The sequence below is a fragment of the Taudactylus pleione genome, unplaced genomic scaffold (genome assembly GCF_031769625.1).
Source record: "Taudactylus pleione unplaced genomic scaffold, aTauple2 ptg000095l, whole genome shotgun sequence".
In the NCBI taxonomy this organism is placed as follows: Eukaryota; Metazoa; Chordata; class Amphibia; order Anura; family Myobatrachidae; genus Taudactylus; species Taudactylus pleione.
In genome coordinates, this window is record NW_028284497.1 from 16,644,140 (window position 1) to 16,671,111 (window position 26,972).

The 26,972-nt window shown below is 46.0% G+C and overlaps 1 protein-coding gene across 1 annotated transcript in view; it reads right to left on the bottom strand.

The window, feature by feature from the left end:
- The window catches only part of IPO4 (importin 4), a 205,142-nt gene that overhangs the window by 64,553 nt on the left and 113,617 nt on the right, over positions 1-26,972 (bottom strand). The window contains exons 15-19 of the mRNA XM_088470020.1: positions 26,848-26,961; positions 26,361-26,474; positions 26,100-26,223; positions 15,437-15,548; positions 13,325-13,434 (exon numbers count right to left, since the gene is read on the bottom strand). Of these exons, the coding sequence (XP_088326146.1) occupies positions 13,325-13,434; positions 15,437-15,548; positions 26,100-26,223; positions 26,361-26,474; positions 26,848-26,961 (574 nt within the window). The remainder of the gene's footprint in view (positions 1-13,324; positions 13,435-15,436; positions 15,549-26,099; positions 26,224-26,360; positions 26,475-26,847; positions 26,962-26,972) is intronic.

Below are 26,972 nucleotides of genomic sequence, written 5' to 3' on the forward strand. Positions count from 1 at the left end.
TATGTCGACAGAGACAAAATGCCGGCATGTTCAAAGGGTCGACACACCAATTGACAACACATTTTAATTATTTTTTGTATTTTAAGCCTAACCCTAGCCCTCCCCCTAGTGCCTAACCCTCCCACTGGTGCCTAATCCTAACCCTCCCCCTGGTGCCTAACCCTAACCCTCCCCCTAGTGCCTAACCCACCACCTGGTGCCTAATCCTGACCCTCCAACTGGTGCCTAACCCTAACCATCCCCCAAGTACCTAACCCTAACCTAAAAACAAGAGATCTGGTAAGAACTTACCTTTGTTATCTCTGTTTCTACGAAGTCCATAGGATCCACAGGGTGACCTTGGGGTATAGCTCGATCCTGGATCCTCGGGCACCACGGAGTTAAAGCTTTTAGCTGCTCCCAGGATGCACTTGGGTCCAACCTCCCCTATACCCCGCCCCCGAGCCACAGGCACCTCAGTTGGTAAGCAGCCCAGGCCGGAGGAGGAGACGAAACAGAGAGAAGGAAGACTGGAACACACAAGAACCATACTCACAGAAATGGGAGACGGAAAACCGGTGACCAGTCACAGAGCCCATATGAAGCCAGGTGCGTCAGGGCGGGTGCCCTGTGGACCCTATGGACTTCGTAGAAACAGAGATAACAAAGGTAAGTTCTTACCATATCTCTTGTTTTCTACTTCAGGGTCCATAGGGGTCCACAGGGTGACCTTGGGGATGTCCCAAAGCAGTCCAACTAAGGGCGGGGACGCTCCTGTGCTGATAGGAGAACCCGGCGCCCAAAGGATGCATCCTGAGAGGCAAAGGTGTCAAACACATAGAACCTCAAAAAGGTCTGAATGGAAGACCAGGTGACTGCCTTACAGAGCTGAACAGCAGAGGCGCCACGGCTAGCAGCCCAAGAAGGGCCCACAGACCGAGTGGAATGAGCCTTAACAGAGGCTGGAACAGGTAAACCCTCCTGCATATAAGCCTCAATAATAACAGAACGAAGCCAACGGACTTGAGTCTGTTTGTTGGCAGGCCAACCCCTCTTGTGAAAACCAAAGAGGATAAACAAAGAATCCGACTTCCTCACAGAACTAGTCCGGTCCACATAAACCTGGAGTGCACGGACAACGTCTAATGAAGTCTCCCCAGCCGAAAGATCAGGCGACTGAAAGGCTGGTACAACAATTTCCTGATTAATGTGGAACCTGGAAACCACCTTAGGCAGGAAATCAGGACGAGTGCGAAGCACCGCTCTGTCCTGATGAAAAATCAGAAAAGGGGGACGACAAGAAAGCGCCCCCAAATCTGAAACCCTCCTGGCAGAAGCAATTGCCAAGAGGAAAACAGTTTTAAAAGTTAGCCACTTGAGCTCCACTGACTCCAAGGGCTCAAAAGGCGGACCCTGTAAGGCCCGAAGAACCACCGCCAAATCCCACGGGCCACAGGTGGCACAAAGGGAGGCTGGATTCTCAAAACTCCCTGGAAAAAGGTGTGTACGTCCGGCATAGCAGTGATCCTGCGCTGGAACCACACCGACAGAGCAGACACGTGCACCTTCAGCGAAGAAAGACGTAATCCTAAGTCCAAACCCGACTGAAGGAAAGCCAGAATCCGCGAAACCCGGAACACCTGGGGATCATAGTTTCTGGCCTCGCACCACTGAAAGTAAGTGTGCCACACTCTGTGATAGATCCTCGCGGAAGCAGGCTTGCGCGCCCTCAGCATGGTGGTAATAACGGAGCTAGAAAAGCCCCGAGACCTCAGGACGGCTGTCTCAAGAGCCACGCCGCAAAGATAGTCGACCCAGATCTGGGTGAAGACAGGGCCCCTGAGACAACAGGTCCCGCCGTTGAGGTAGGAGGTACGGAGCGTCGATAGACAGGCTCCGCAGATAGGAGTACCACGGCCTTCTGGGCCACGCTGGGGCCACCAGGATCAGTGTGCCTCCGTCCTGTTTGAACTTGCGCAGGACCCGAGGCAGCAGAGATATCGGAGGGAACAAGTAAGCCAGTTGAAACAGCCATTTCACCGACAGCGCGTCTATCAGACTTGCGCCTGCGTCCCTTGTCCTTGACCTGTACACGGGCAGCTTGTGATTGTGACGGGACGCCATCAGGTCCAGCTCTGGCAGCCCCCACTTGTCCACGAGTAGTTGGAATACCTCTGGATGAAGCGACCATTCCCCGGGATGCACGTCGTAATGGCTGAGGAAGTCTGCCTCCCAATTGAGGACTCCTGGGATGAAAACTGCCGAGAGAGCTGGAAGATAGCGCTACGCCCAAGCCAGGACGCGGGACACCTCCGACATCGCAGCTCGACTGCGAGTCCCTCCCTGGTGATTGATGTACGCCACCGTGGTGGCGTTGTCTGACTGCACCTGAACGGCCCTTCCGTGAAGAGCGGTGCCGGACGACTGCAGGGCTCTGTATACTGCCCGCAGTTCCAGGATGTTGATGGGAAGAATCGCTTCCTCCGCTGACCAATGACCCTGAAGTGACAAGGAGCCTGTCACCGCCCCCCAACCCCGGAGACTGGCATCTGTCGTGAGCAGAACCCATTCCGGGATCCAAAAGGGGCGCCCCTCTAGGAGATGAGCCGTCTGCAGCCACCAGGCAAGGGACAGACGCACCTCCGAGGACAACACCATCACCTGAGAGCGGATCCTGTGTGGCAATCCGTTCCATTCCGAAAGAATCAGCCCCTGCAGGGGCCTGGAATGGAACTGGGCAAACTCCACCATGTCGAATGCCGACACCATGGACCCCAAAACTCTCATCGCTGAGTGCACCGACACTCTGCCACTGCTCAGACAACTGTGAATCCGCAGCTGAAAGGAGGAGACCTTCTCTGGAGTCAGAAAAATCCGTTGCTGACGAGAGTCCAGCAGGGCCCCCAAATGAACCATCCGCTGTGATGGGATGAGGGAGGACTTCTTCCAGTTGGATCAACCAGCCGTGCGCCTGTAGACAAGCGACCGTCAGGTGGAGATGCTGGATCAGTACCTCCGGGAAGCTTGCCAGCAAGAGGAGGTCGTCTAGATACGGTAGCAACCGTATTCCCTGGCTCCGAAGGTGAGCCGCCATGACCTTGGTAAATACCCTTGGTGCCGTGGAGAGACCAAAGGGTAGAGCCCTTCCATCGCCAGAATGATGGAACGCAAAGTTTCCATCCTGAATTTGGGAACCCTGAGAAACCTGTATAATGACCCCCGCCGTCAGCAAGGCCTCTATGGCTTCCTGAACCTGCAAGGCCTTGGTTTTGTCCTGAGAAGGACTTGTGCAAAAAAACTGGCAAGGCGGCCTGTGCCGAAAAGACAGGGCGTACCCCTGGGAGACCACTTCTTGCACCCAGGCATCCGTGGTGGTATTGTGCCAGCACTGGGCGAATTGAAGAAGTCGGCCTCCCACTCTGGGGTCACCCAGAGGGAGGCCCGTCCCATCACGCAGAAGGCTTATCTTCTTGCTTGGAAGAAGGGCGCCTAGCAGTCCAGGCTTGCTTCTTTGGCTTTGAGGCGGTCTTGGGTGCGGACTGCCTCGGGAAGGACTGACCCTTTGCCTTGCCCTGAACCCGAAAGGAACGAAAGGCCGAGCTTCGGACCTTAGCAGGTGTAGTAGCTGAAGGGAGGAAGGCTGACTTGGATTTTGCCAAGGTATCTACTATTTTGTCCAGGTCCGGACCAAATAGTAATTCTCTATTAAAAGGTAAGGCCTCCAAGCCTTTCTTTGAATCCGCGTCTGCTCTCCAAGACTGCAACCACAAGGATCTACGAGCAGACACTGCTGCCGCCGAAACCCTAGAGGTCAACAGGCTAGCATCCAACGATGCTTCTCCAATGTAGGAGGCGGCATCTCTCATCTGTCCTAACAACGCCCTCTGGACGTCCGGAGCTTCATCCGTAAACGTGTCCTCCAAGGCGTTGGCCCACCCCTCAATGGCCTTGGCCACCCAGGAGATGGCCATGGACGGCCGGGCTACAGCCCCTGAGAGAGAATAAATAGACTTTAGACAAGTCTCCTCCTTCCTGTCCGTAGGATCCTTCAGCGAGGATATAGACGGCAATGGCAAAGTAGCACTCCTGATGAGGCGTGTTACATGGGAATCGACTGCAGGCGGAGTTTCCCATTTCTTACAATGCGCTTCCGGGAATGGATAATTGGACGCCAAGCGTTTCTGTGGCAGGAAACGCTTACTGGGTGTCTGCCAGGTCACCGCCATGTGATCAGTCAACTGATCAGACAAGGGGAATGCTGCAGAAGTAACCTTAGCTTTTTTAAAACTAGGATACCTTGACTTGGGAGCGGGTGCCTCATCCTCAATCAGAAGAATGGCCCGCACCGCCTTAACCAGAGCCCGCACATTGATGGAAGACTTAGTGTCTACCTCCTGGAATGAGGCATCTGAGGCTGAGTCATCCTGCACCTCACCATCATCCGAGGACCCCTCAGAATCCGAAAGATGCGCAGCCTGCGCCATGACTGAGCGTTTAGACGCCCTGGAGGGCACGTCACTGCGCAACATCGACTGAAAACAGGATTTTGGTACTTACCGATAAATCCCTTTCTCCGATTCCACAGGGGACACTGGAGTTCAAGACAGTGGGGTATAGACGGTGGTAGAACAGAGCCTGGCACTTTAAATAATTTAAAAGTGTGACTGGCTCCTCCCCCTCTATGCCCCATCAGCCCCAGTTTAAGAACTGAGCCCGAGAGGAGACGGAGGACAAGAGAAAAGAAAACGAGGAGAAGGAGAAGACCACAGAACGGAACGACTGAATGAGAACAGTGGAACCCATAACAGGGAACCATGCAGTCACACAACCATAGAATGAACCCAACAAAACGTCAGGTACGCAGCGCTGGGCGGGCGTCCAGTGTCCCCTGTGGAATCGGAGAAAGGGATTTATCGGTAAGTACCAAAATCCTGTTTTCTCCTTCATCCACTAGGGGACACTGGAGTTCAAGACAGTGGGGACGTCCCAAAGCCAACCTCCTGGGTGGGAAGCGCGGAGAACTTGCTGACCCCTCGGCCAAACCGAAATAGGGACTGCCAAGAACAATAGGCCCAGCAGAGGCAGAGGATCAAGTGTCGTAGAGCACAGTAGACAAACACTACTCCTCAGGAGACAGTCACAGAAGAACTTCCACAACGTACGCACAGCGGAAGCCAAAATTAACAGAACGGCTGGCGAGAAAACAATCACAGTTGAGAAGCGGCTGAAAATAGACCAAACCAGACAGCTGGTAGCAGAGAGCCCCAACAAGAATCCATAGGAGAAGGGCAGAAAACGAGAAGAACTCGTGAATCGTACTAGAGTCTGCACAGGAAACTGCAACAGCTGCAGACAGCAGAATCCCAGCACCGCTGGTCATAATCATATAGATAGAAGTATGACAATACCAATCAACAGATACAAAGTTGATCCTGTCCACAGACTCCCAATAAAGAGTATGCTGGGAGGTCAAAGACAAGACCGAACAATCGCTTGGAACGATCCTTGAGGTCCCACTACAACAAAGTTGTGAACCAGCGGAAAGGTTATACCATAGAAGTCTCCAACGTGTGGAGATCCCACGGGACATGAGGCAGAGGCGAATACGAGAGGATGGAGACTACAATTCCTTTCAGAGGGTCAGACAGCAGTATAACCCATACTGAAAACAGGGATAAAAAGACAACTTCCAACCTGATGGAAGTGCGTAGTCAGTACCAACTGCCGGCCCGAACATAGTGTGAAAACAACCAGGAACTTAGCAGTAAAGGAGCACGAATGTAACCCCACCCAGGGAGAGCTACCTATATAGGGAAGCATCCCACACAGCAAGGCCAGGGCAGCAGGACAACCATGCAAGTACCCGTCAGGTACCTATTAGTGTGATAAAATATCAACAGATACTGAACAGGAAAACCCAACCAGGCCCCCTGCGTGGAACATAGTGACTGTCACACTTATGTAAAGATGTGCACTAGCCCAGAGATGCGCTTTGGTCCATAACCCCAACAGATTCTAGTAGAATAGTGTCGCTAATCTCAATGTACAAACTATGCACCCACACACCAGGGAAACTCTAAAGTGTAGAGCCAACTGATTAAAAGAGCAGAGGGCTGCTAGGACAGCCGCTAGGCTCCGTAAGGGAGATTAACGTTATGTATGTCAGGTTGCATGAAATAGGAGCATCTTCCTAGGCATTAGTGAGGTAAGCTCTTACCTGTGAGCGACCAGAAGCACTCTGGACGCTATGTAGAATGTCACTGACCTTTTATCACACAGCAACCCGCCATGTTAGGTATAAAGAGTAGCTTCAGTGGGCTAAGATCAATGCTCTACAGCACGGACCTTAGTCTGGAGAAGTGCAGTAGAAATTACTGTGGAAACTAATAAAATGTTAGTGGTGACAAGGTGGTCGTATAACAGGACTCTAAATTGAGCCTGTTCTGTGGGCGGCCCAAGGCCTCATGGTATGAATTGTACCTAAGGGCCCTTTTGAGACTCATTTTATTGAGATATGCGACAAAAATATGGAGTACCGGAATAGATACTGAGAAGGGTACCTGTTCGGAAATATTAATACAAGTGCACCACTGTAGTTGTAATGAGAATAGATCCCCCGAATGGGGCGCGCCCCAGGACATGTATAGGGACCATACTGGAAGCAATGCCCAGGGAATTGTGACTATCACTATGTAAGCTGTAGAACATGACTCTAGTTTATAGAACCACCATATAATAGGAATGGATATAGCCTACAGCTTATGGTAAACCCAGGCGGCTACGCATCCGTGGAATAATAGGTAAACCTAATGAATGTGGAAGTATAAACATTATATATTCATACACACACACACAACCCAATTTCTAGGGAGAGATAGTGTAAAGCGGAGTCATTGTACCAACTACCGCATCAGGAGCGTCCAGCCTCCAATCGTAGCATCTTTAATTATGCTAGTATGTTATGGTAAAGATAAGACGCGATATCCACATATGCATACGTGTACCTACATACAAGTTTAGTAGGCGACGATAATATTTAAAATAGAACCTGAGCATAATTAGCGCCATGGAAGGACAAATTCACTCCAGCATGTATATATTCTAAAGCAGGGCTGGTATAAAATACAACATATACTAATATATATATATATATATATATATATATATATACACACACACACATATATACATACCGTGGCTTACCTCCACGCCGGGAGGCTGCTCCTGTGGCCGTCATTCTGTTATGGCGTAGAGGCAAGATGTGTTAGCAGCGTGCTGTCCCAGACTGGTGTCGTTCCTGGGACTTCTTACTGGTGTACTCGCCTTATATATTATGAGCGTGCGTGCTTCAGGTGAGCTATTTTAGCTCCAGATTAACCCGTTTTTCGAAGAGGGAATCAAAAAGACGATCTCAGTTTAGGCAGAGTAGCTAGTACACCATGGAGTAACCTTCACAGGCTATGATATCAGGCCATTAGATTAAGCTAGGCACCCTTTGTTATAAAGCCAAGGGGAAGCCTGACAGTGGGTAATACCCTGCGCTGCAATGGCGGCACTGTGTCCCGTCAGCCCAGCACCTCTAGCCGGGAATGTGCACCGGCTGAGTAACTGGCCCCTCTCAGAACGCGGTGTTATAGTGCAAACAGGGGTTTAGGCTAGTTCCCATTCTGCTAACAACTAGCTATGCACAGTAGCTAGCACTATACAGAACTGGAAGGTTTTAAAACCAGCCTATAATGTAGTATATGTGCTGGCACCTATATAAGCCTACAGCACCTGGTATTCCCAGGTGGTTTCCCATCGAAGTACTAACCAGGCCTGACCCTGCCTAGCTTCCAAAATCAGACGAGATAGAGCGTGTTCAGGGTTATGAGGCATAAGCCTGGGGATGGGACGCAATAATGTGCTAACCCTGGTTACGGGTAAGCTATAACCATAAGTTTTGGCCCCAGCAACCAGAACAATGACTAGTACAAGTACTATACATACTATATATCTAATTAGGTTAAGCCAGGTGCCCTTTGTTATAGAACCAAGGGGAAGCCATGACAGGTGGGTAACACCCGTTTCTTGCAAACTCCACACAGCTAGGACCACGGTGGGAAGAGAACCCACGACCTCACTGCTGCGAGGCAGCAACGCTAACCACTACACTGTCTGGCAAAATGGCGAGACCGTGTCCCGTCAGCACAGCGTATTTAGCTGGGAATACTCCTGTCATACAGTGACGGACATCCCTTATTATTTACTGAAGCACTCCCAAAAAGGGAGGGGTCTCGTAGGAGACCAGTGCTAAAGCACTCCCTGCTGCAGGTAGTGCACTGAGCTATACTGCTTGTGTGCAGGTAGATACTGCTGCCCATAATAGGGAAGCAGGGGCGCTGCTGTAGTCGCTGGACTGTATGCATTCCTGAATTACCATGCTGTGTGAGCCACTGATATACTCCAGTCAACACAGCGCTACTTGCCCCCGCAGTAGAACCGCATAAAAGCGGAGTAGTTGAAGGTCCAGCCGGTGCCGATAACACGGGAGGAGCGATCATGGCTCCTACACAAGCGAGGGGGGCTTAATCATCATTTGGAGGAGCGGGCATGTAAAGTTGCTCAGCACAGCCAGGAGCTGCGTAACGCAGCGTCTCCTCCTGTTAATAGATGAGAGCTGCTAATCGCTAAGGCAGTGCTGCATTATGCCTAGCCCGAATACTGAAATGGAGGGCCCAGGTCTGTAGCGCGTGGAGTGTGCGCCACCGGAAGGCCTCCTCCCTGTACAAGCACTGCAACAGCGCCCGCACTTCCCTGCAAGTGACAACGCAGCATACAGGGCGGGAGGGTGCGCGGTGCAACGGAGACCTCACCGCTGTCAGCCTACTAACAGCCATGCTGGGGAAGGGGCAGGAGACCCGGACTCTGCCGATTTCAGCTATGGCGGGTCCTGTCTTTCAGCCTCTCTCCTGAGCAGGGGGGGGGAGTCAGCGCTTGCCCACCTGTGTTGGAACTGACTGCTGGCATTGCTCAGGCAGGATGTTCCAGAGCGTTGTACAGGGAAGCGGCATTATTACAGTGAGCCGCTTTATAACCTCAGGGATGCTGCTGCAGTGCAGACTACATGAGGGGGGATCCCGTACAAAGGCGCAGCTGTGCTCATTAGCTCTAACCGCAGCGCGGCACGCGCTGTCCTTGAGCCCAGCGTTTTGGCCTTAGCCGGGTCGCCGCTAAGCCCCGCCCCCAACGCCACATTAATGGCGCTAAATCAACCCCGTCTCGCTAACGGGGACTCTGCACTACTAGCACTATGTTATCTTCCAGCCTCTCTCTCTAGGCAGGCATAGCGCTGTGAGAGCCAGCGTCGGTGCTTATTCAAATAAGCACCGGCACAGCAACCAACCGCTAAGAGCGCTGTACCGCGCTCTACAGCGGCTAATGAGCATAAGCCAGCGCCGGTGCTTTCATACAAGCACCAGCGCGGCAACTTAGAGCCGCGTTGAGCGGCTCCTTAAGCCCCGCCCCAGCCCCGTTATGCAGGGCTATAATAGCGGGGCTGCAGACTCCCGTTATGGTAGCAGTGGGACGCAGCAGTCTCCCTCCTTGCATATAGGAGTGAGGAGCAGGCGTCTTCAATGACAGCTGCGGTTAGCACCGCGCTGTTACCAACGTAGAGGGGCCTCTTGCTTTATCCATCCCCTCATTTAAATAGGAGAGGGGGAACAGTGGCTAGGCTAAGCCAGAGACCCGGACGCTGACTGCCGAGTGCAGCAGCGGGTCTCATCAGCAGCTCCGACACTGCCTGTTTACTGGCAGGGGGAAGGAGGCTGTGTAACAGCCGCACAGCGCGCGCTGTCCTGAGCCCAGCATTTTCGCCCACCACTCCAGCTAGTCAGGAGTGGTGGGATATACTTACGGGCTGTTGCGGCCGGGATGCTGGGCTGAGGGGGCGGCGAGGAACCCGGACACATGCCGGTGTCAGCAGTGGCGGGTCCTCGCAGGGTCCGATGACTCCATCTGCTGGTGCCCCCTCCTCAGGGTCACCGGACACAGGCTGCAGTAGCCGTGTGGTGCCCTCCCGGCGGCTCCCCCGTAGCAGGCAGACTGTCACAGCAAGCAGTCTGCCTGTCCTCAATGCTTGTTTAAATAAAAAATATGAAAAAGGCTGGAGACAGTCAGATGTGCGACCGGCTCTCTCGGGCACATTCTAAAAACTGGGGCTGATGGGGCATAGAGGGGGAGGAGCCAGTCACACTTTTAAATTATTTAAAGTGCCAAGCTCTGCTCTACCACCATCTATACCCCACTGTCTTGAACTCCAGTGTCCCCTAGTGGATGAAGAATAAAAGCCGAAGATGCTGCCGCCAAATCTTGGACAGTGTGGGAAAGAGCATCCACCCAGGGTGGAGGAGCTGCCACAGGAGCCTGAAACGGCACCACAGCCTGCTGTGCCACAAGGGTGGACTGAATATACATTGGCAACCCCGCATAGGGACCAACAGGCTGAGACCCCGGGGGAGTCTGCAATAATTGTGGGACACCCGGGGAATGGGGGATGGCAGGCTGGGGCAACGCCCTAGTAGGGGCGGCAGTCGGGACCGACAGACGGTCCGCGATGGACACCAGCACCTGGGAAAACATCGCCCATGGTGGCTCCTGCGACATGGGAGGTTTAGACATACCAGGGAGCGCCTGGCACCGTCCGCACAGGCCGTCTTGTGACAAATCCTCCCTATCCACTCCTGCAGAACAGCGCCTGCAGGAGAACAATACCGGAGCCCCGGAGTGCTCAATCTCCTCCTCAGACATGACTTAGGAAGAAAACGTGCGCACTCACCAGTGTGCTGAACAACAGCCCACAATATGGTACTGTGTAGCACACAACTGTATGTGACGGAACTCACAAATACGTGATTTATATAGGTGAGGTCTGTAGAAACACCCTTCCCCCGCACACCTGTAGGGCTTGTAGGAGAAGGAAAGGGATAGGTATAGGCTGACAGTAAGTAGAAAAAAAGACACAGACAGGCAGCACTAGCAAAAGTCACATACCATGCAGGAAGATATACTCACTGCACATTTCCACTACAATCAACCTGCCCAGATTCAGTGTCTGGGAGGGCTATAGTGCTGTGTACACTGTCCTTGTCGGGGGAGAGGTACACAGGGGGACCGGTCCGCGTGCTCCCTGAAGATCTGCGCTGCCACTTGAAGAAAATGGCCGCTGGAGACCTCAGAGGAGGAGTGGCCCGAGTATCTGCAGCTCAGCGACGCCAGACTACTAGCTGAAAGGCGCGCTGAGCTGAGGGGAGGAGCCGCTAGACAGGGAAGGCTTCCTCCCCTGGCTAGCATAGTTAACCCCCGGGTTGCCGGCATCCCGCTTGCCGCTTAATTTACCCTGGTGGTCTAGTGGTCTGGCGGGGTATGCCTCCGCTGGAGGGGGGGCCCGCCCCACCGCTAGCGCCCCCGGTCTGTCCCCTAGACCGGGGGCATGGGACTGCATTTAAAAGGAACCCGCGCACCGCCGCTAATCAGCGGTGCGCGGCTTACCTTGATCTCCCCGGCGTCTTCCGGCAGCAGTCGCGGGGGAAAACCAAAGTCCGGCTAGTACAGACTCTGGCTTCCCCCGCCGCGATCCCCAGTTCAGTGCTGGCGTCGCGGCGCCAGCAGGGAGAAGGAGCGGCAGCGTGGGCGTCTGTACAGACAGCCCATCGCTGCTGCTCTAGAGAAAAAACTTATAGTAAAAATTAAACTAAGTTAAAATAAAAAGCTTTAGGGGGCTGCTCCTGCAGCCCCCCCCCGCAGGGTGACCCGACTCCGGCCGGGCACCATCTTAAACTGTGGTGCCTGTGGCTCGGGGGCGGGGTATAGGGGAGGTTGGACCCAAGTGCATCCTGGGAGCAGCTAAAAGCTTTAACTCCGTGGTGCCCGAGGATCCAGCTATACCCCAAGGTCACCCTGTGGACCCTGAAGTAGAAATAAACCTGCATGTGTCGATAATTTGAACCTGTTGACCTTTTGTACCTGTCGATAATTTGGTGTCGTCCTGTACATTGTCAACCTTGGGTATGTCGACACTCCATCCAGATACTGGAAATCCTGATGGTAGTTGGTAGCTCTTGCAGCAGAGTGTTGAGGGCCCCATAGAAGTAATTTTCTCTAGTTTTGCCTCTCTCTTCAGTCAAGGAAAGGTCCACCACTTACTTGTTATAAACAAACGTCCATAGCGTCATTTGACAGTAGAAAGGGTATGTGCGCTTTAGAGAACACGTCGGAGAGCAGATACACTCTGCCTCATACACTAAAAAAAGCTTTTTGTCGCATTCGTTTGCAACAAAAACTCACCTTTGGGCAAAAAAAAACGCTTGGCGCAAGCTGAGTCGCACAGGACCTGGCGGCTCACCCTCACCAGGCATCTTGCAGCACATGGCATATTGAGGCCAGATGTGTGAGGAATAATCTGTAGGGCACTGGAAAAAGAACTGAGGAGGATAAGGTGTGAAGAGGAGGCCATAAGCAGGTGAAGTAGTCAGTTATATAGCCCTGTCTCCTAGGGGTAAAACACAACTGACTGTGCCCCTAGTACTGAATGAGAATAATCAGGAAGCACAGTTGGGACATATACCCAGCCTTACACATTAGATAGACGTCAGGGCATTTGAGCAAGAGTGTTGTGGCTCCTAATTCCCTTACATTTTCCTGCAGCCAAGACAGAGGTTAGACTCCAGGTTTTACTTGTGAGAGAAAAGATACAGGGAGAATAGCCCATTATTCACCATCAAAATAAAGTATTAGTTAAATACAGGTTGAGTCTCCCATATCCGTAATTCTAAAAACCTAAATATTCCAAAAAAACAGAATATTTCAGGGCAGCTGTGACATCATGACGTGACCCGACGTCATGACGTCACTAGTATCAATGACTAGCGGCGTGTGCGTGGTCCACGCGCTGGACCACCAGCCGCAGCCCACGTCGGACCCTTCCGCGTCACCCTTCCCACCGTTCAGCGTTACCAGTCAAACCTCTCACGACACCCGCCGCACCCCCCTGCTAGACCCACTGCAACACCTGCCAGACCCCCCATGACACCCCCCAGGTATTCCGAAACCGAAATAATCCGAAATGCTCCTGGTCCCGAGCATTTAGGATATGGGAGACTCAACCTGTATCTACTGTGTGTGAAAGTAAAAAAATATTGCAAACCCTGTAAATGCCTCTCTCAGGTGTACTTACTGTACCAAGAACCTGCTTAAAGGATATCAGTGATGCAATTCTTCATCTTTCCTTTCAGCAGATCTATATTTGCACATGTTTCAATTAGCAAAAGGTAATTAATGAAAGAAGTTAATGGTCACAGTGTACCCTTCAACGTCTGGATCTTCTTCCTCCTCCTCCTCATCTTGAATTACAGCATCTTCCTCATCAACCTCATCATCAAACAGCATGAAGGAGCGATTCTCATTATAATGAAGCTGTTGTTTAGAATATGAAAACGATATTGAGTGATATTATAAAGTTCAAGGTCATAACAACATTTGCCATACTAAACATTTAGATAGAAAATACAGATGAACAGATGTGTACTCATACACTGTTGCTCAAGTCGCGGCAAATCGCCCCTCGCCAGCTCCAGGGGTGACTCGCCCGCGCCGAGTGTCATTCTCACTCAAAATGTGCATCTTATTTGCATAAATAACTAGTGGCAGCGACAATACTACTTTGCTAGATTGCACTAATCAATCTGTACATATGAGTGCGAATGAGTCTGAATCTGCGTAAGAAGAGCGGCGATGCAGCAGCCGCAGGTTTTTCTCACTATAAGTGCCATTGTGCTACACCTGTGACTTTGTAAATGTTTAAAACTAATTCCTGAGTGGTTACAAGTCCCAGCCCAGCGTCTCTACTACACATTGATTCTGTGATGCAAATAAAATGCAATATTTAAAGAAAACTAAGGTATGCTATTCCTCTCTGAGCATCTCGGTCACACCATATGGCAAATAGGCACAAGTTGTATGAGGAACCATCTGTACACTTTGTGTTACACTGCATTTATAGGTACAATTTCATGGAGATATCCTATACTTGATTTAGTCATATTAAAAGAGTACATAGACCTGGCAGAACTATGATGAGAGGGCAAGTTGTCCAGTTAAGTCTGCTGGTGACAGAGAGTGTGTAAATGTGCAAACACAAATACCCTGCTGATGTATGCTCACTACAAGGTCCCTATGTACGTTTCACTGTGACTGACTTTTTCATGGGACTGGAGTCAGTTTTCACATTAACAATTTTGTTTTTTGTATCTTTTTGGTGTCATCTTATCGGTCTACTATTATAGGTGTGACAACATCTTGTGCATTATATATTGCCCACTAAGAGTACATTTCATTGCAGGAGACAGCACCTAACTGTATATAGACTGCCACATTCCTTTTAAAATATTGAATATACATTCATGGTGGTATATTATTGACAATTGATACACTTGTTAACATTGGTTTGAGTAGGAGAGATCCCTGCAGCACTGAGAATGGTTCCAAGATAATGTGCATATGAACCACCACTGATTTATGTGCGAGTCCCAATTATAATAAAAGTGACGCTTTATTTATCATAAGTGGTGCCCCAGCCAATAGAGTTCTCTTTTTCTTTCTTATAACTTGTTTATTTCTTACATTTGGGAGCACCACCGGTTCTTCTCTATGTTGACCACACATGATAAATGTAAATGTGTACTATTCAATTATTAACAAAACATATACCGGTTTAATATCGTTAGTCCACAATAAGTGGGAACCAGTGCGCCTATCCAGCCCCCTTTCTCCTTTCTGCAGGAGTGTAGTTACAGCAAGAGAAGCGAGTAATGATGGAGATCTATAAACCACTTGAATGAATTCTGCACTGTGTCCTGGACCAATAGAGTCTGTTTATTTAGCATGGTCCACTTAATTCGGAAAATAGGATTCTTGTACTAGGTTAAATCCTTTTCTCATAGTCCACTAGGGGACACTGGAAACAACATGGGTATAGAGTGCAGCGCAGGGAGCACCAATAAGTTTCAAATGGATATATGTCCCCTCAGAACCCAGCACAGCAGCCAACCTCAAGCATAGTGCGTGACTGCCTCACAAATCCCCCTGCCCAGGCACCCCACACCTACTCTCCCATAAAGGACGCAGGCTGAACCGTGGCTTTAAACCTGCTCCATGATAGAGGAGTGGGTAGCTACTTGCCTTTTTGGTATGGGCATCCCAATATTTTTGCTGTAAGATTTAAAGTGCTCAGACTCACTCTATAACACCATGGTGTTTCCAATGTCCCTGAATGGCTGCATGACAAATGTGTGCAATGTTTCATTAAATCACCAAATCCCACTATTATAAATTGAACATACATGGTTTAAAAATGCAGGTATATATTCTTAGTTTTAGTGACTAAATCCTTAGTAGGCTAATATACACTAGGTCATACCACTATTCCTTCCTTTGATTTCAGGGACAGCAGCATCATAGTCGTCATTTTCTCCAGGTGGTTAGAAATATTTTCTTCCATCACCTCTGATAGTGCAGCAAATAGGCTGTAACTGTAACAAACAGTTTGCTTTCTATTAATAATTATGGATACAAAAACATAAATAAGAATACATACATAACAGTAATGGCAATGATGAAATAAGAATTTTTATGAGATCATTTTCTTGTGGTTGGGAAGTCACTTTTTCCGAGACTTCTTACTATGACATATGCAAAATTAAGATAAAGTTTTACCTTAAAGAGGAAGAGCACCTAAAACACAAATACCCCTATAGAAAAGAGCTAAGAACCTCCCATATATCTTCCCCTATTACCTCTGAAATCCCATAAAAGTTCTGTACTGAACAAACTTCATCTAGAGAAGAGAGAAAAAACTTCTGTGGGGATGGTCACATTCCTAGTTGGAAATGTGCTCCTATTAAACTTCATATTAAGATATGAATTAGGAAGGAACATATCATAATCTCACACATCAGCATTTAGACTAATGTGACAAACCTATTCCTTATTTAGCTAGTGATCACCAAAGTCCCACCATTTTAGGTAGTGCTTAGAAGGTACATCTATTATATAATCTCCTACAGTGTGTCAAGCTGCAGGGAGGCCTCGCCCCCTCACAGCTCTCACTGGCTGGCAGACTTCCAGACAGAGCCTCAATTCTGTCTTCTCCCACCAGCGCTGTTAGGACAGTACTGATCCTTCCTGTCAGCACCTGCAGCCATGTGCTAAATGGAAGGAGATGAGAAACAGGGGGAAAAAATCTTGCAACGCTGAGCAACCCAGTGTGTAATGTGTCCAAAATACTAGTGAATTAGGGCCTGATTCAGGGATGCACGCAATGTTGATGTCAGACACAGTGAAGCAATTGTTTGCTACTGTGTATTCGTCAATGCCGCCCTCTGCTCGCTTGCTTTATTCATAAAGTGAGTGACGAGTAGTTAAGAGTTTGGGGGAGATAACAGGGTGGTCAGAAAAACGCAGGCGTGTCTAGAACGTTTTCTGGGCAAGCTCAATTAGTTCGCAGCGGAGACAGCATAGGCTTGCTCAGAAGTTCGATGTGCGACCAAATGTGTACATGATGTTTCCAATGTACTTGCTCTTTTACATGAGCAGCGAATGTTAAAAGAGGAAGTGTGCGTCTCAGTGCACAATACGCCGGCTGAGATATTAGCATATTTTCGCAAGTCCGCTGCATATGGAATCTCAAATTGCAACGGGATGTGTGTGCATCTCTGAATCAGGCCCTTAATAACAGCAATTACCAGCATTATGTATTATAATTTACTTATAAGATGCCAAAAGGGTTCCAGAGCCCCACACAAGGGGAATAACTGACAAGACACAGAAGTACAGACTAATACAAATAGTATAGTAAATTCCCATAAATACATAATTGCAGGGATAAATTAGCATAATTATGTAGAGAAAATAAAGGGGGGGGGGGGGGGGGGGAGGGTCCTGCTTATACATGCTTACATGGGATATGAGTGCCAAAGAAACCAGAATATCCCGCACAGGAATAATAACCAGTGTTATATTTCACATCTATAAGTAAAACCAGCAATAGGTACCATATATATCATATCTTATAGCATAATTTTATCATAAGATAAATTTTATATGCTGGAGGTGCTCCCTGGAATCGAGTAACTAGAACACAAAAAGTAACAATAATTGGAAAAACCAATCATCAGTATAGTGATTCCTTCGTGGGGCGCTCTTTTGTACATAAATGATTTGTTAGTATAATTAAAAATTAGCTTTTAATATATCTCCAATAAAAGAATAGGGATTTCATGTGCTCATTTATAAACTATCTAATTGAGCTCCCTTAGCAATTAATCTCATGAATTTATAAAAATAGATCTATTATAACAATTAGCATAAAGTATGTGGTGACTATGCTTGTTTGAATTCATATGCGCATATAGCTCCTGATGGGTACATAATATATTATAATAGCAGGGTCAGGTACAGTTTGTATGACATATAAAAATTGTAAATAATAATTGGAAATAACTCATAAATTAGAACTGTATGTAATAATAACTACTCGGTCATTTGAGATAAATCTATACATTGAGTGTGATAATAGCGTGTCTGCTGAGTATCATCCCAAATTCATATACCATGTATGGCCAAACACATATGCAAATGATCCCCGGCTTGCAATAACTTATTTAATCCCATTGCCGGGTTGGATACTACCTCAATGTAACCAAAAATATATAAACATACACATGAAATGCTAGCAGAGTACTCCACTGGAGATCAACATTAACTGCAATTTTTCATATGCTACAAGTGACACTGACAGTAACAATAATCTTTCAGTGGAAACATTGTTACTAGGTACGATAAGAGCTCTTCACAGTACCAGATTCCATCAGTCACTTTATTTTCCTTGGTCAGATTGAAAAGGTGTTTAATCACGGTCACTTGCAACTATTCTTATTGTTTATTATTTGATTTGTGAAATTTTTCACACAACCTTTTGTTTTATTTTTATTTTTTATTCTTATGTATATTGATATTGTTGTGTATTTTAACATGTATTACATTTAATATCGATTTATGCTTGTACTTACCATCTGCTTGTGTTATAATTCACTTACGAGTTAATCATTATATATACAAATATAAAGACAGCGCAGATTCCCCACTTTTTTTCTTTCTGATCTCTTTTTCAAACTAACGCAGAGTTTGATATCTGCAGCAGTCTTTTTACTTTATTGGACTATTGAGTTTAGCGCAAGAACTGTCCATTCACTAGTCACTCCCCACTGCAGGAGGGAGCAGCAGGGTGTCAGGCACAATCCTTCGGTCATTTTAATTCAGGTACTCTTCTTCGAGTGGGTCGTGACCTGGTCCAGTGGCGCATTCAGATTTCTGCAATGCTTTCAGCAACAGACACTGCCTAACACCACATACGGATCGGTGTCCCCCACCTCTCCCTTTATTTTCTATCGGAGTTATTCCTGATCCCTCTCTCATCCAGGTGTCTGCTCATAGAAGACCCTGGACAGCAGAGGGGACCAGGTACTTGTACTCAGTACTTACTATTTAAATTTCTATGGGGTTATGTGACACAACATGATATTATCTGCCTATAGTAGTTTATAATATTTAAGTATGTCATCTGGGACTGCTATCCTGATATAAATCAGTATCAGGTCATCTTGGATATTTACGCCTACAGGGTGGTCTTTGCTCTCCCTTTTTTTCCAGAGTACTCTGCTAGCATTTCATGTGTATATTTATATATTTTTGGTTACATTGAGGTAGTATCCAACCCGGCAATGGGATTAAATAATTTGTTGCAAACCGGGGATCATTTGCATATGTGTTTGGCCATACATGGTATATGAATTTGGGATGATACTCAGCAGACACGCTATTATCACACTCAATGTATAGATTTATCTCAAATGACCGAGTAGTTATTATTACATACAGTTCTAATTTATGAGTTATTTCCAATTATTATTTACAATTTTTATAGGTCATACAAACTGTACCTGACCCTGCTATTATAATATATTATGTACCCATCAGGAGCTATATGAGCATATGAATTCAAACAAGCATAGTCACCACATACTTTATGCTAATTCTTATAATAGATCTATTTTTATAAATTCATGAGATTAATTGCTAAGGGAGCTCAATTAGATAGTTTATAAATGAGCACATCAAATCCCTATTCTTAAATTGGAGATATATTAAAAGCTAATTTTTAATTATACTAACAAATCATTTATTTACAAAAGAGCGCCCCACGAAGGAATCACTATACTGATGATTGGTTTTTCCAATTATTGTTACTTTATGGGATATGAGTGGACATATTGTAGAAAAGAGGGCAGAGACTGCAGTTAAGAGAAGTGGTAAGCAAGAATGAAAATGTGAGTTTTAAGAGAAAGCTTGAAGGATGAGAGTCTAATAAGCGAAGCAGGAGAAATCTTGTATGCAAAGACTGGGAACAGGTGATCAGAGAGGAGGCAAGGCAGCAATCATTAGCCTAGAGAATGGGACGGGAGATGTTATAGGAAGCCAAATACTGGAAAAGAGGGCCAGCAGACTGGCCACATTTTTCTCCTTGGCATACAATACACATAGCCCAATTTGCCCAAACTGGTCAGCATTCTATTTATAATAAACAATGTAATACACTCATTTCAGTAGTATCCGATAGCACTTTAACATTTCCCTATATAATACCTGAATTGGGCCGAGCAAGTTTGAACTATCTGTACAATATAACCATTACAGCATTAACATGCGAGCCCCAGCTTCCCTCTCCTTTATTATCAGATTTGTTTGCTATAGCTTGTAACATTACTAGAAATAGTTTTTTTCTTTTATTTTGTATTAAATGTATTGTTCTCCTCCTTCCTTACCATTGACATTAAAATCCTAGCCAAAATTCGGTATATTAGACTTAACTTGGTCATAGCTCAGGATGTCCATCCAGAACAGACCGAGTTTATGACGAGTGAATCCACTGTTATTAATTTTAGACAACCCTGGCTGGAGAGGGAGGTGGCAGTAGTGGTGTCCTTGTATCGGGCTAAGGCTTTTGACTGCATTGAGGGATGGGAAGGGGGAGGGGGTACTCGTGGCATGTTTTACTCTGTTTTGCCTTAGGGGATGGCTTTGTTCAGTATGTGAGGTTTTTAGTATCCCACACGGCTAGAATCTGAGTGAGCTTCTTCCACATTCAGTCTGTCAAGAAACCAGGCATGGATGTCCACTATCTTTAACCCTTTTTGCCTTAGGAACCCCTGGCGTGAATGATCTGTTTGCACTACAATATCTGTGGTCTCCTTATGGTTGCAGTTATTGATAATATTGCCTTGTATGCAGTCAACACGTTACTTTGTTTGTGGCAAAACCCACACTTCTAAAAGTGGTAGACTGATTGGGATGTTTTTCAAGCATTTGTCTCAACTGGAGCAAGTCGAACATCTTCCTGCGGGGTTGGTTTGACCCTTCGGAGGGCAATAGTTGGCATTCATGGTTGTATATCAAAATGCTTGGAGATCTGGATCACTGATGCCGCATCTCAGTAAATCAAACCTAATATTGAAAAGGTCGCAGAATTAAACGGAGCAAAATGGTAGTGCAACACAAATATTTATATATGCTGCAACTTGCCCCTATTTATTTGCCCGTTAAGAGTGTTTCATATTATTAACAAGCACTTGTCATTGCTGGTTTGGGGTGATATAGTATCAGTTTAGCTCCCTCCCTAATAAACCTACAAAAAAGTAATCCACCCTGAGCATTTTCTTGGTGAGCAGACAGACCCCTCTTTAAGCCTTTTGCGAATCCTTCTCACTCATCATATTTACCATAAAGTGTCTTCTAGCATTAAGTAGGCCTCTATAATTTGGAACATTATACACATGCTGATGGGGGAAATTATCTTCACCATGAAACTCCCCTTTGGGTAATTAATCACTTTAGGGAATTAGCTAAACTCTATAAAGACATTATTTGTCATATGGAAGGGGTATGTACCCTGGGTAAAATGTATTCAGCTCAAATGTCTTAAGTTATTTGACCAATTGAAGCTTGAATTAGCTATTTCAAGCACACACTTCTATGGATACCTCCAATTATGACATGCCCTAAAGGTGCGCACACACACAACGATGTAAGTAATGAACGATTTTTGTTCAGTTTTTGCCCTTGAAAAAGTGAACGAAAATCGTTTTACAAAGTAGTTGGTTTTACTTTACTTAATAAACGATTTTGTGTTGAAGGAAATATGTTGCAACTTCTATTGAAAATTGTTCAGTTGGTCAGTCTGGCTGAACTACAAACTACAATCGACAAACGCGCATGAACAATAATCGTTCGTTTATCGTTTTACACTGAACGATTTTTTAAACGATTGAACAATAACGACGTCGTTAAAAAATCATTGTGTGTGTACGCACCTTTAGGACTCAATTTTGGGGGAGTCCTCTTTTAACGGACTCTCCAGTCAAAGCTGTTATGTTTAAGGTAGGCTCCCAAAACCATGAATTATGTACAATATGCACAACTTTTACTACTGGTATCTCTAGAGAGCCTGACTGTGCTTAGGGAGTAGCTGCTGTTTTGTTTTTGACTTGGGGGACACTTCTGATACCAACTAGAAGCAGGGCAGCAATAAGCAGCTACCTTTTGTATGCAGTATCGACAGATACACTTTCGCATTCTTCACAGTGCCTACCTCACACCAGTCTGACTCTTTCAAATGGTTAGCTGTAGAACATCCATTACCTGAAAATTACTAATGTTGTTGGTATCTTTTGGCATTTATTATAGAGTTGTCCAGTAGTACATTCATTCTGGAAAGAGGTGGGCCAGTCAATAGTTTGACTGTGGTCACAGCTCCTCCTAAGGGTTCTAAGGTCTGTCTTTTGGTGTGGATATGGAGGAGAACCTCAACAAACCCATATTTAAATAGTGTTAACCTAACCTCAACGGCAGTTATTAATTTCAGATGGTGGATGGCTTCTACGTCCCGCCCAACTTACAGACTAGGACTGCTCTGGTTAATGACACCATGAAAAATTTATGTAAGAAAGTAGAGCAGTAGTTCAAAAGTACCATGCAGTCCCTTTGCTATAGGTCTAGATTTGCACACATCCAATTGCAGATCTTTGATGGCATTCTGAGACATGCAAATAAGCATACTTGACATCCATGTACAGTGTATCCGGAAAGTATTCACAGCGCTTCACTTTTTCCACATTTTATGTGACAAAATGGAATAAATTAATTTTTGTCCTCAAAATTCTACACACAATACCCCATAATGACAACGTATAAAACACTTTTTTTTTTTAGATTTTTGCAAATTTAATAAAAATAAAAAAAAACTACTAAGAAATCACATGTACATAAGTATTCACAGCCTTTGCCATGAAGCTCAAATTGAGCTCAGGTGCATCATGTTTCCTATGATCATCCTTGAGATGTTCCTACAGCTTCATTGGAGACTACCTGTGGTAAATTCAGTTGTTTGGACATGATTTTGAAAGGCATAGACCTGTCTATAAAAGGTCCCACACTTGACAAGTGCATGCCAGAGCACAAACCAAGCATGAAGTCCAAGGCATTGTCTGTAGACCTCCGAGACAGGATTGTCTCGAGGCACAAATCTGGGGAAGGGTACAGAAAAATATCTGCTGCTTTGAAGGTCCCAATGAGCACAGTGGCCTCCATCATCCGTAAATGAAAGAAATTCAGAACCATCAGGACTCTTCCTAGAGTTAGCCGGCCGTCTAAACTGAGCGATCGTGGGAGAAGGGCCCTAGTCAGGGAAGTGACCAAGAACCCGATGGTCACTCTGTCAGAGCTACAGCATTACTCTGTGGAGAGAGGAGAACCTTCCAGAAGGACAACCATCTCTACAGCAATCCACCAATCAGGCCTGTATGGTAGAGTGGCCAGACGGAAGCCACTCCTTAGTAAAAAGCACATGGCAGCCCTTCTGGAGTTTGCCAAAATGCACCTGAAGGACTCTCAGACCATGAGAAACAAAATTCTCTGGGCTGATGAGACAAAGATTGAACTCTTTGGTGTGAATGCCAGGCGTTCTGTTTGGAGGAAACCAGGCACCGCTCAACACCAGGCCAATACCATCCCTACAGTGAAGCGTGGTGATGGCAGCTTCATGCTGTGGGGATGTTTTTCAGTGCATTAACTGGGAGACTAGTCAGGATAGGGGGAAAGATGAATGCAGCAATGTACAGAGACATCCTGGATGAAACCTGCTCCAGAGCGCTCTTGACCTCAGACTGGGGCGACGGTTCATCTTTCAGCAGGACAACGACCCTAAGCACACAGCCAAGATATCAAAGTAGTGTCCTCAGGACAACTCTGTGAATGTCCTTGAGTGGCCCAGCCAGAGCCCAGACTTGAATCCAATTGAACATCTCTGGAGAGATCTGAAAATGGCTGTGCACTGATGCTTCCCATCCAACCTGATGGATCTTGAGAGGTGCTGCAAAGAGGAATGGGTGAAACTGCCCAAAGATAGGTGTGCCAAGCTTATGGCATAATATTCAAAAAGACTTGAGGCTGTAATTGCTGCCAAAGGTGCATCAACAAAGTATTGAACAAAGGTTGTGAATACTTATGTACATGTGATTTCTTAGTTTTTTTTTTTTTTTTTTTTATTAAATTTGCAAAAATCTAAAAAAAAAAAACACGTTGTCATCATAGGGTATTGTGTGTAGAATTTTAAGGACAAAAATTAATTTATTCCATTTTGGAGTAAGGCTGTAACATAACAAAATGTGGAAAAAGTGAAGCGCTGTGAATACTTTCCGGATGCACTGTATATAACAGATCTCAGATTACATAGTAATTCTGTGCAGGCAAAACGACTGTCAATGTCTTGAGGTTTAACGTGTGGAGAAAGAATCCATATGGCTTCAGGCATAAACAGATGTTTGACTAGAACCCCATTATCTTCTTGCCTGACAGCACAATGTCCATCCCCTTTTGTGATTAATGTCCAAACTGCTTACTGTAGATCCCTGTGACTTGCTGTGTCCCAAGCCTGCTTTCCCCTCTATTGTCCAAGTGGCAGGGGACTGTCTCTTTTAAGGCCTGAACTCCTGCTTTACCTTCACTTAGATACTGTATATTGACTGGCATAAAAATATGACCATTTTCCTGGCTAGCAAGCTTATTCCAAATAAGATATTTCATGAAAAGGGCTGCGACTAGAGAGACACCTTCAAAATATATATCCACCTCTCAAGGTTTAAGTCAGGAACAAGCAATCCTCATTATACGAGTCCAACACCACCTCACCCTTGTCCTTGATAACTTGGTCGCTGAGGTTTCAGCAGAGAAGGCGTTCTTTGATTACCCCATGGGGACGTGTAAGGAGCTATTTGAGTTCAGCAATAGACTGGATCGAAATGTTGCCATGATCTGCAGATCCAACTTGTAAGTTGTGCATTAGGCTTTAGTACCTGATGTCATTTTGAGATACATTTTGAACACAATCTAACAGATGCCTCTCCAATTCAGAAAGGACAGCTTGGAAAGCTGCTGTATATGCAAAAAGTAATTGAATTCCTGCAAAACCTCCCATACGTTTATACTTGTTTCAGGAGAGGTGCCTGCGTATGACAGTTTTGCCAAGCTTTTCTCCATGAAAAAAGGCTGTCGTGGAACTACTCTGATAATTGATAATTCTGAGTTCTACTTTGAACACTAATAATATGTAAAAGACACAGGTCCCAGATGTAGGGGTCTGATCATAATTATAGGCTCACATCTCTCAGTCAGGAGAGTGGAGTTCACTTGCCTGAAGTCATACGTCCAGTCCGTGGTCAGACTGTGTGACACCCGATGGCAAAAAGCAGTGCGGGGTCTAATGACCACTACCTATGGTGGCAGTGAGCAGTACCTCCCAGGAGGTGCCAATGAAACAGAACCTCTGAAGCCCACTCCTATCACCCTGCAACAAGCTGTATGAAGGAGTTTCCGATTTAGTGAACAAGATTTAAAGGTCCAAACTCCTGCTTGGACCCTCTATAGCCCCACTATTATCGTGCCTTCAGGATGTAAGACAAATCATATAATGTAGGCAAAACCAATGGATAAATCAGCTATCAGCTTCACAGGAGAATCCATAATTAGCCAATCATAAGTTACTGCTGGTAATCATCATTATTGTCAGTGTGCATCTACACCAGCCCTAAGGCACCCACAAGTGATACTGCTATGGACAAGCGATGCACCGTGCAGGTCTGTTTCAGTTACATTACAGGAACATGCCCTTATTGTACTCCGTCCGCATAACAAATCTGCATATGGCATATAACTGTATTGGGAGCATTTGCAGAACAAATCTGTAAACTGGCATAAGCCAAACTCAGCATGAGCCCCAATGAGTTACATAACCAAAAGATACAGAAAATTTCTCTTGGAGGTTTGGAGAAATTGGTGGCACAGATGGGGGAAGGCCAACTTAATATGTACATTTTTAAGCAGCAGGTTGCTGATTTATGAAAGTGGAAAGTTTCTAAGAAGCGCCCATATATTCTGAAGCAGTGCCAAGCTTTGACTCTCAGTACTTGTATGTCATTCCAGTTTTTGCATCCTTCAGAGGAATTATTGATATTTTCTGTTCACATGATTTTTCTACATAATGAAATATCAGTATTTGTCCTAAAAAAGTTAAATTAAGGTAAAATTAAGACATGGATTTTGACAGCACAAACTATTAAAAGGATATTAGAATGTGTATAGTTATACTTGCAACGTATTAGGTAATATTTGACATTATCTTCTCAAAATCCAAATGTTCACAAATACATGTCATGTTGGCTATACACATCTTTACTCTATCTCTATTGCAGTGGTTCTCAAACTCAGTCCTCAGGACCCCACACAGTTAACTTTTTGCAGGTCACCCAGCAGGTGCACAGGTGTATTCATTACTCACTGACACATTTTAAAAGATCTACAGGTGCAGCTAACAATTTCACTAGTAATTATGTGAGGCGACCTGCAAAACATGCACTGTTTGGGGTCCTGAGGACCGAGTTTGAGAACCTGTGCTCTATTGTAATTGGACTTACGCGCAGCTTCTCATATTTGGGTCATCAATTCTGTCACACAGATTGAGTCCTAAGAGGCAGCAGTCTTCTGCCAGGTGAAGGAAAGTTTCTTTACCTAGCGTGTAGACCAGAACACCAAGGGTTTCTGGGAAAAGAAGTGAACAAAATCAGGCACAATGAATAATTCCCTATTCCATTTTAATACATTTCATAAAACACAAAGAAATTCAACTGGCATTAATCTTTCCTTTTTGCTTAAACAGTATCACCCTTTCTATTTACCCAGACACTGGATCTGTACAGGTCTTCCCTCTTCTCCGGTCTGTATCAGGTGAACTTTCAATACTTCCATTACAGATAGGAAATATGGGCGGAGCAAGTCTTCGGCACCTTTGGCTGGTTTAGAGAAAAGCATTGGATTATTAAAGAGAGACAGGAAATACCGTGGTCACCTCACTACTTGCAGAGAAGAGGCACCACTGTTGTTAGAACACTAAGGGGTCCAGTTACTAAGCAGTGTTAGGAGACAGAGTGAAAAGTGATAAGAAATTGATAAGGTGCCAGCCAATCAGCTCCCAACTGCCATTTCATAGGCTATGTTTGAAAAATGACAGTTGGGAGCTGATTGGCTGGCACCTTATCACAGACTTATCACTTTTCACTATGTCTCCTAACACTGCTTAGTAACTAGACCCCTATGAAGGGAAATAAAGTACAAAAATCAGTCTTAAAGAAGAGTAAGAGAGAAGCAAAGCATGTGTTCCCTTACCTATGGCACCTAAAGCGCTCACTGACAGCTCCTTAAGTCTAGTATTATCTGAGCTGCTCAGTGTCGTCAAAATCCGTTCCATCAAGGTGGGAAGGTATGGTTCAATCTTACTGCCTGCAGTAGAG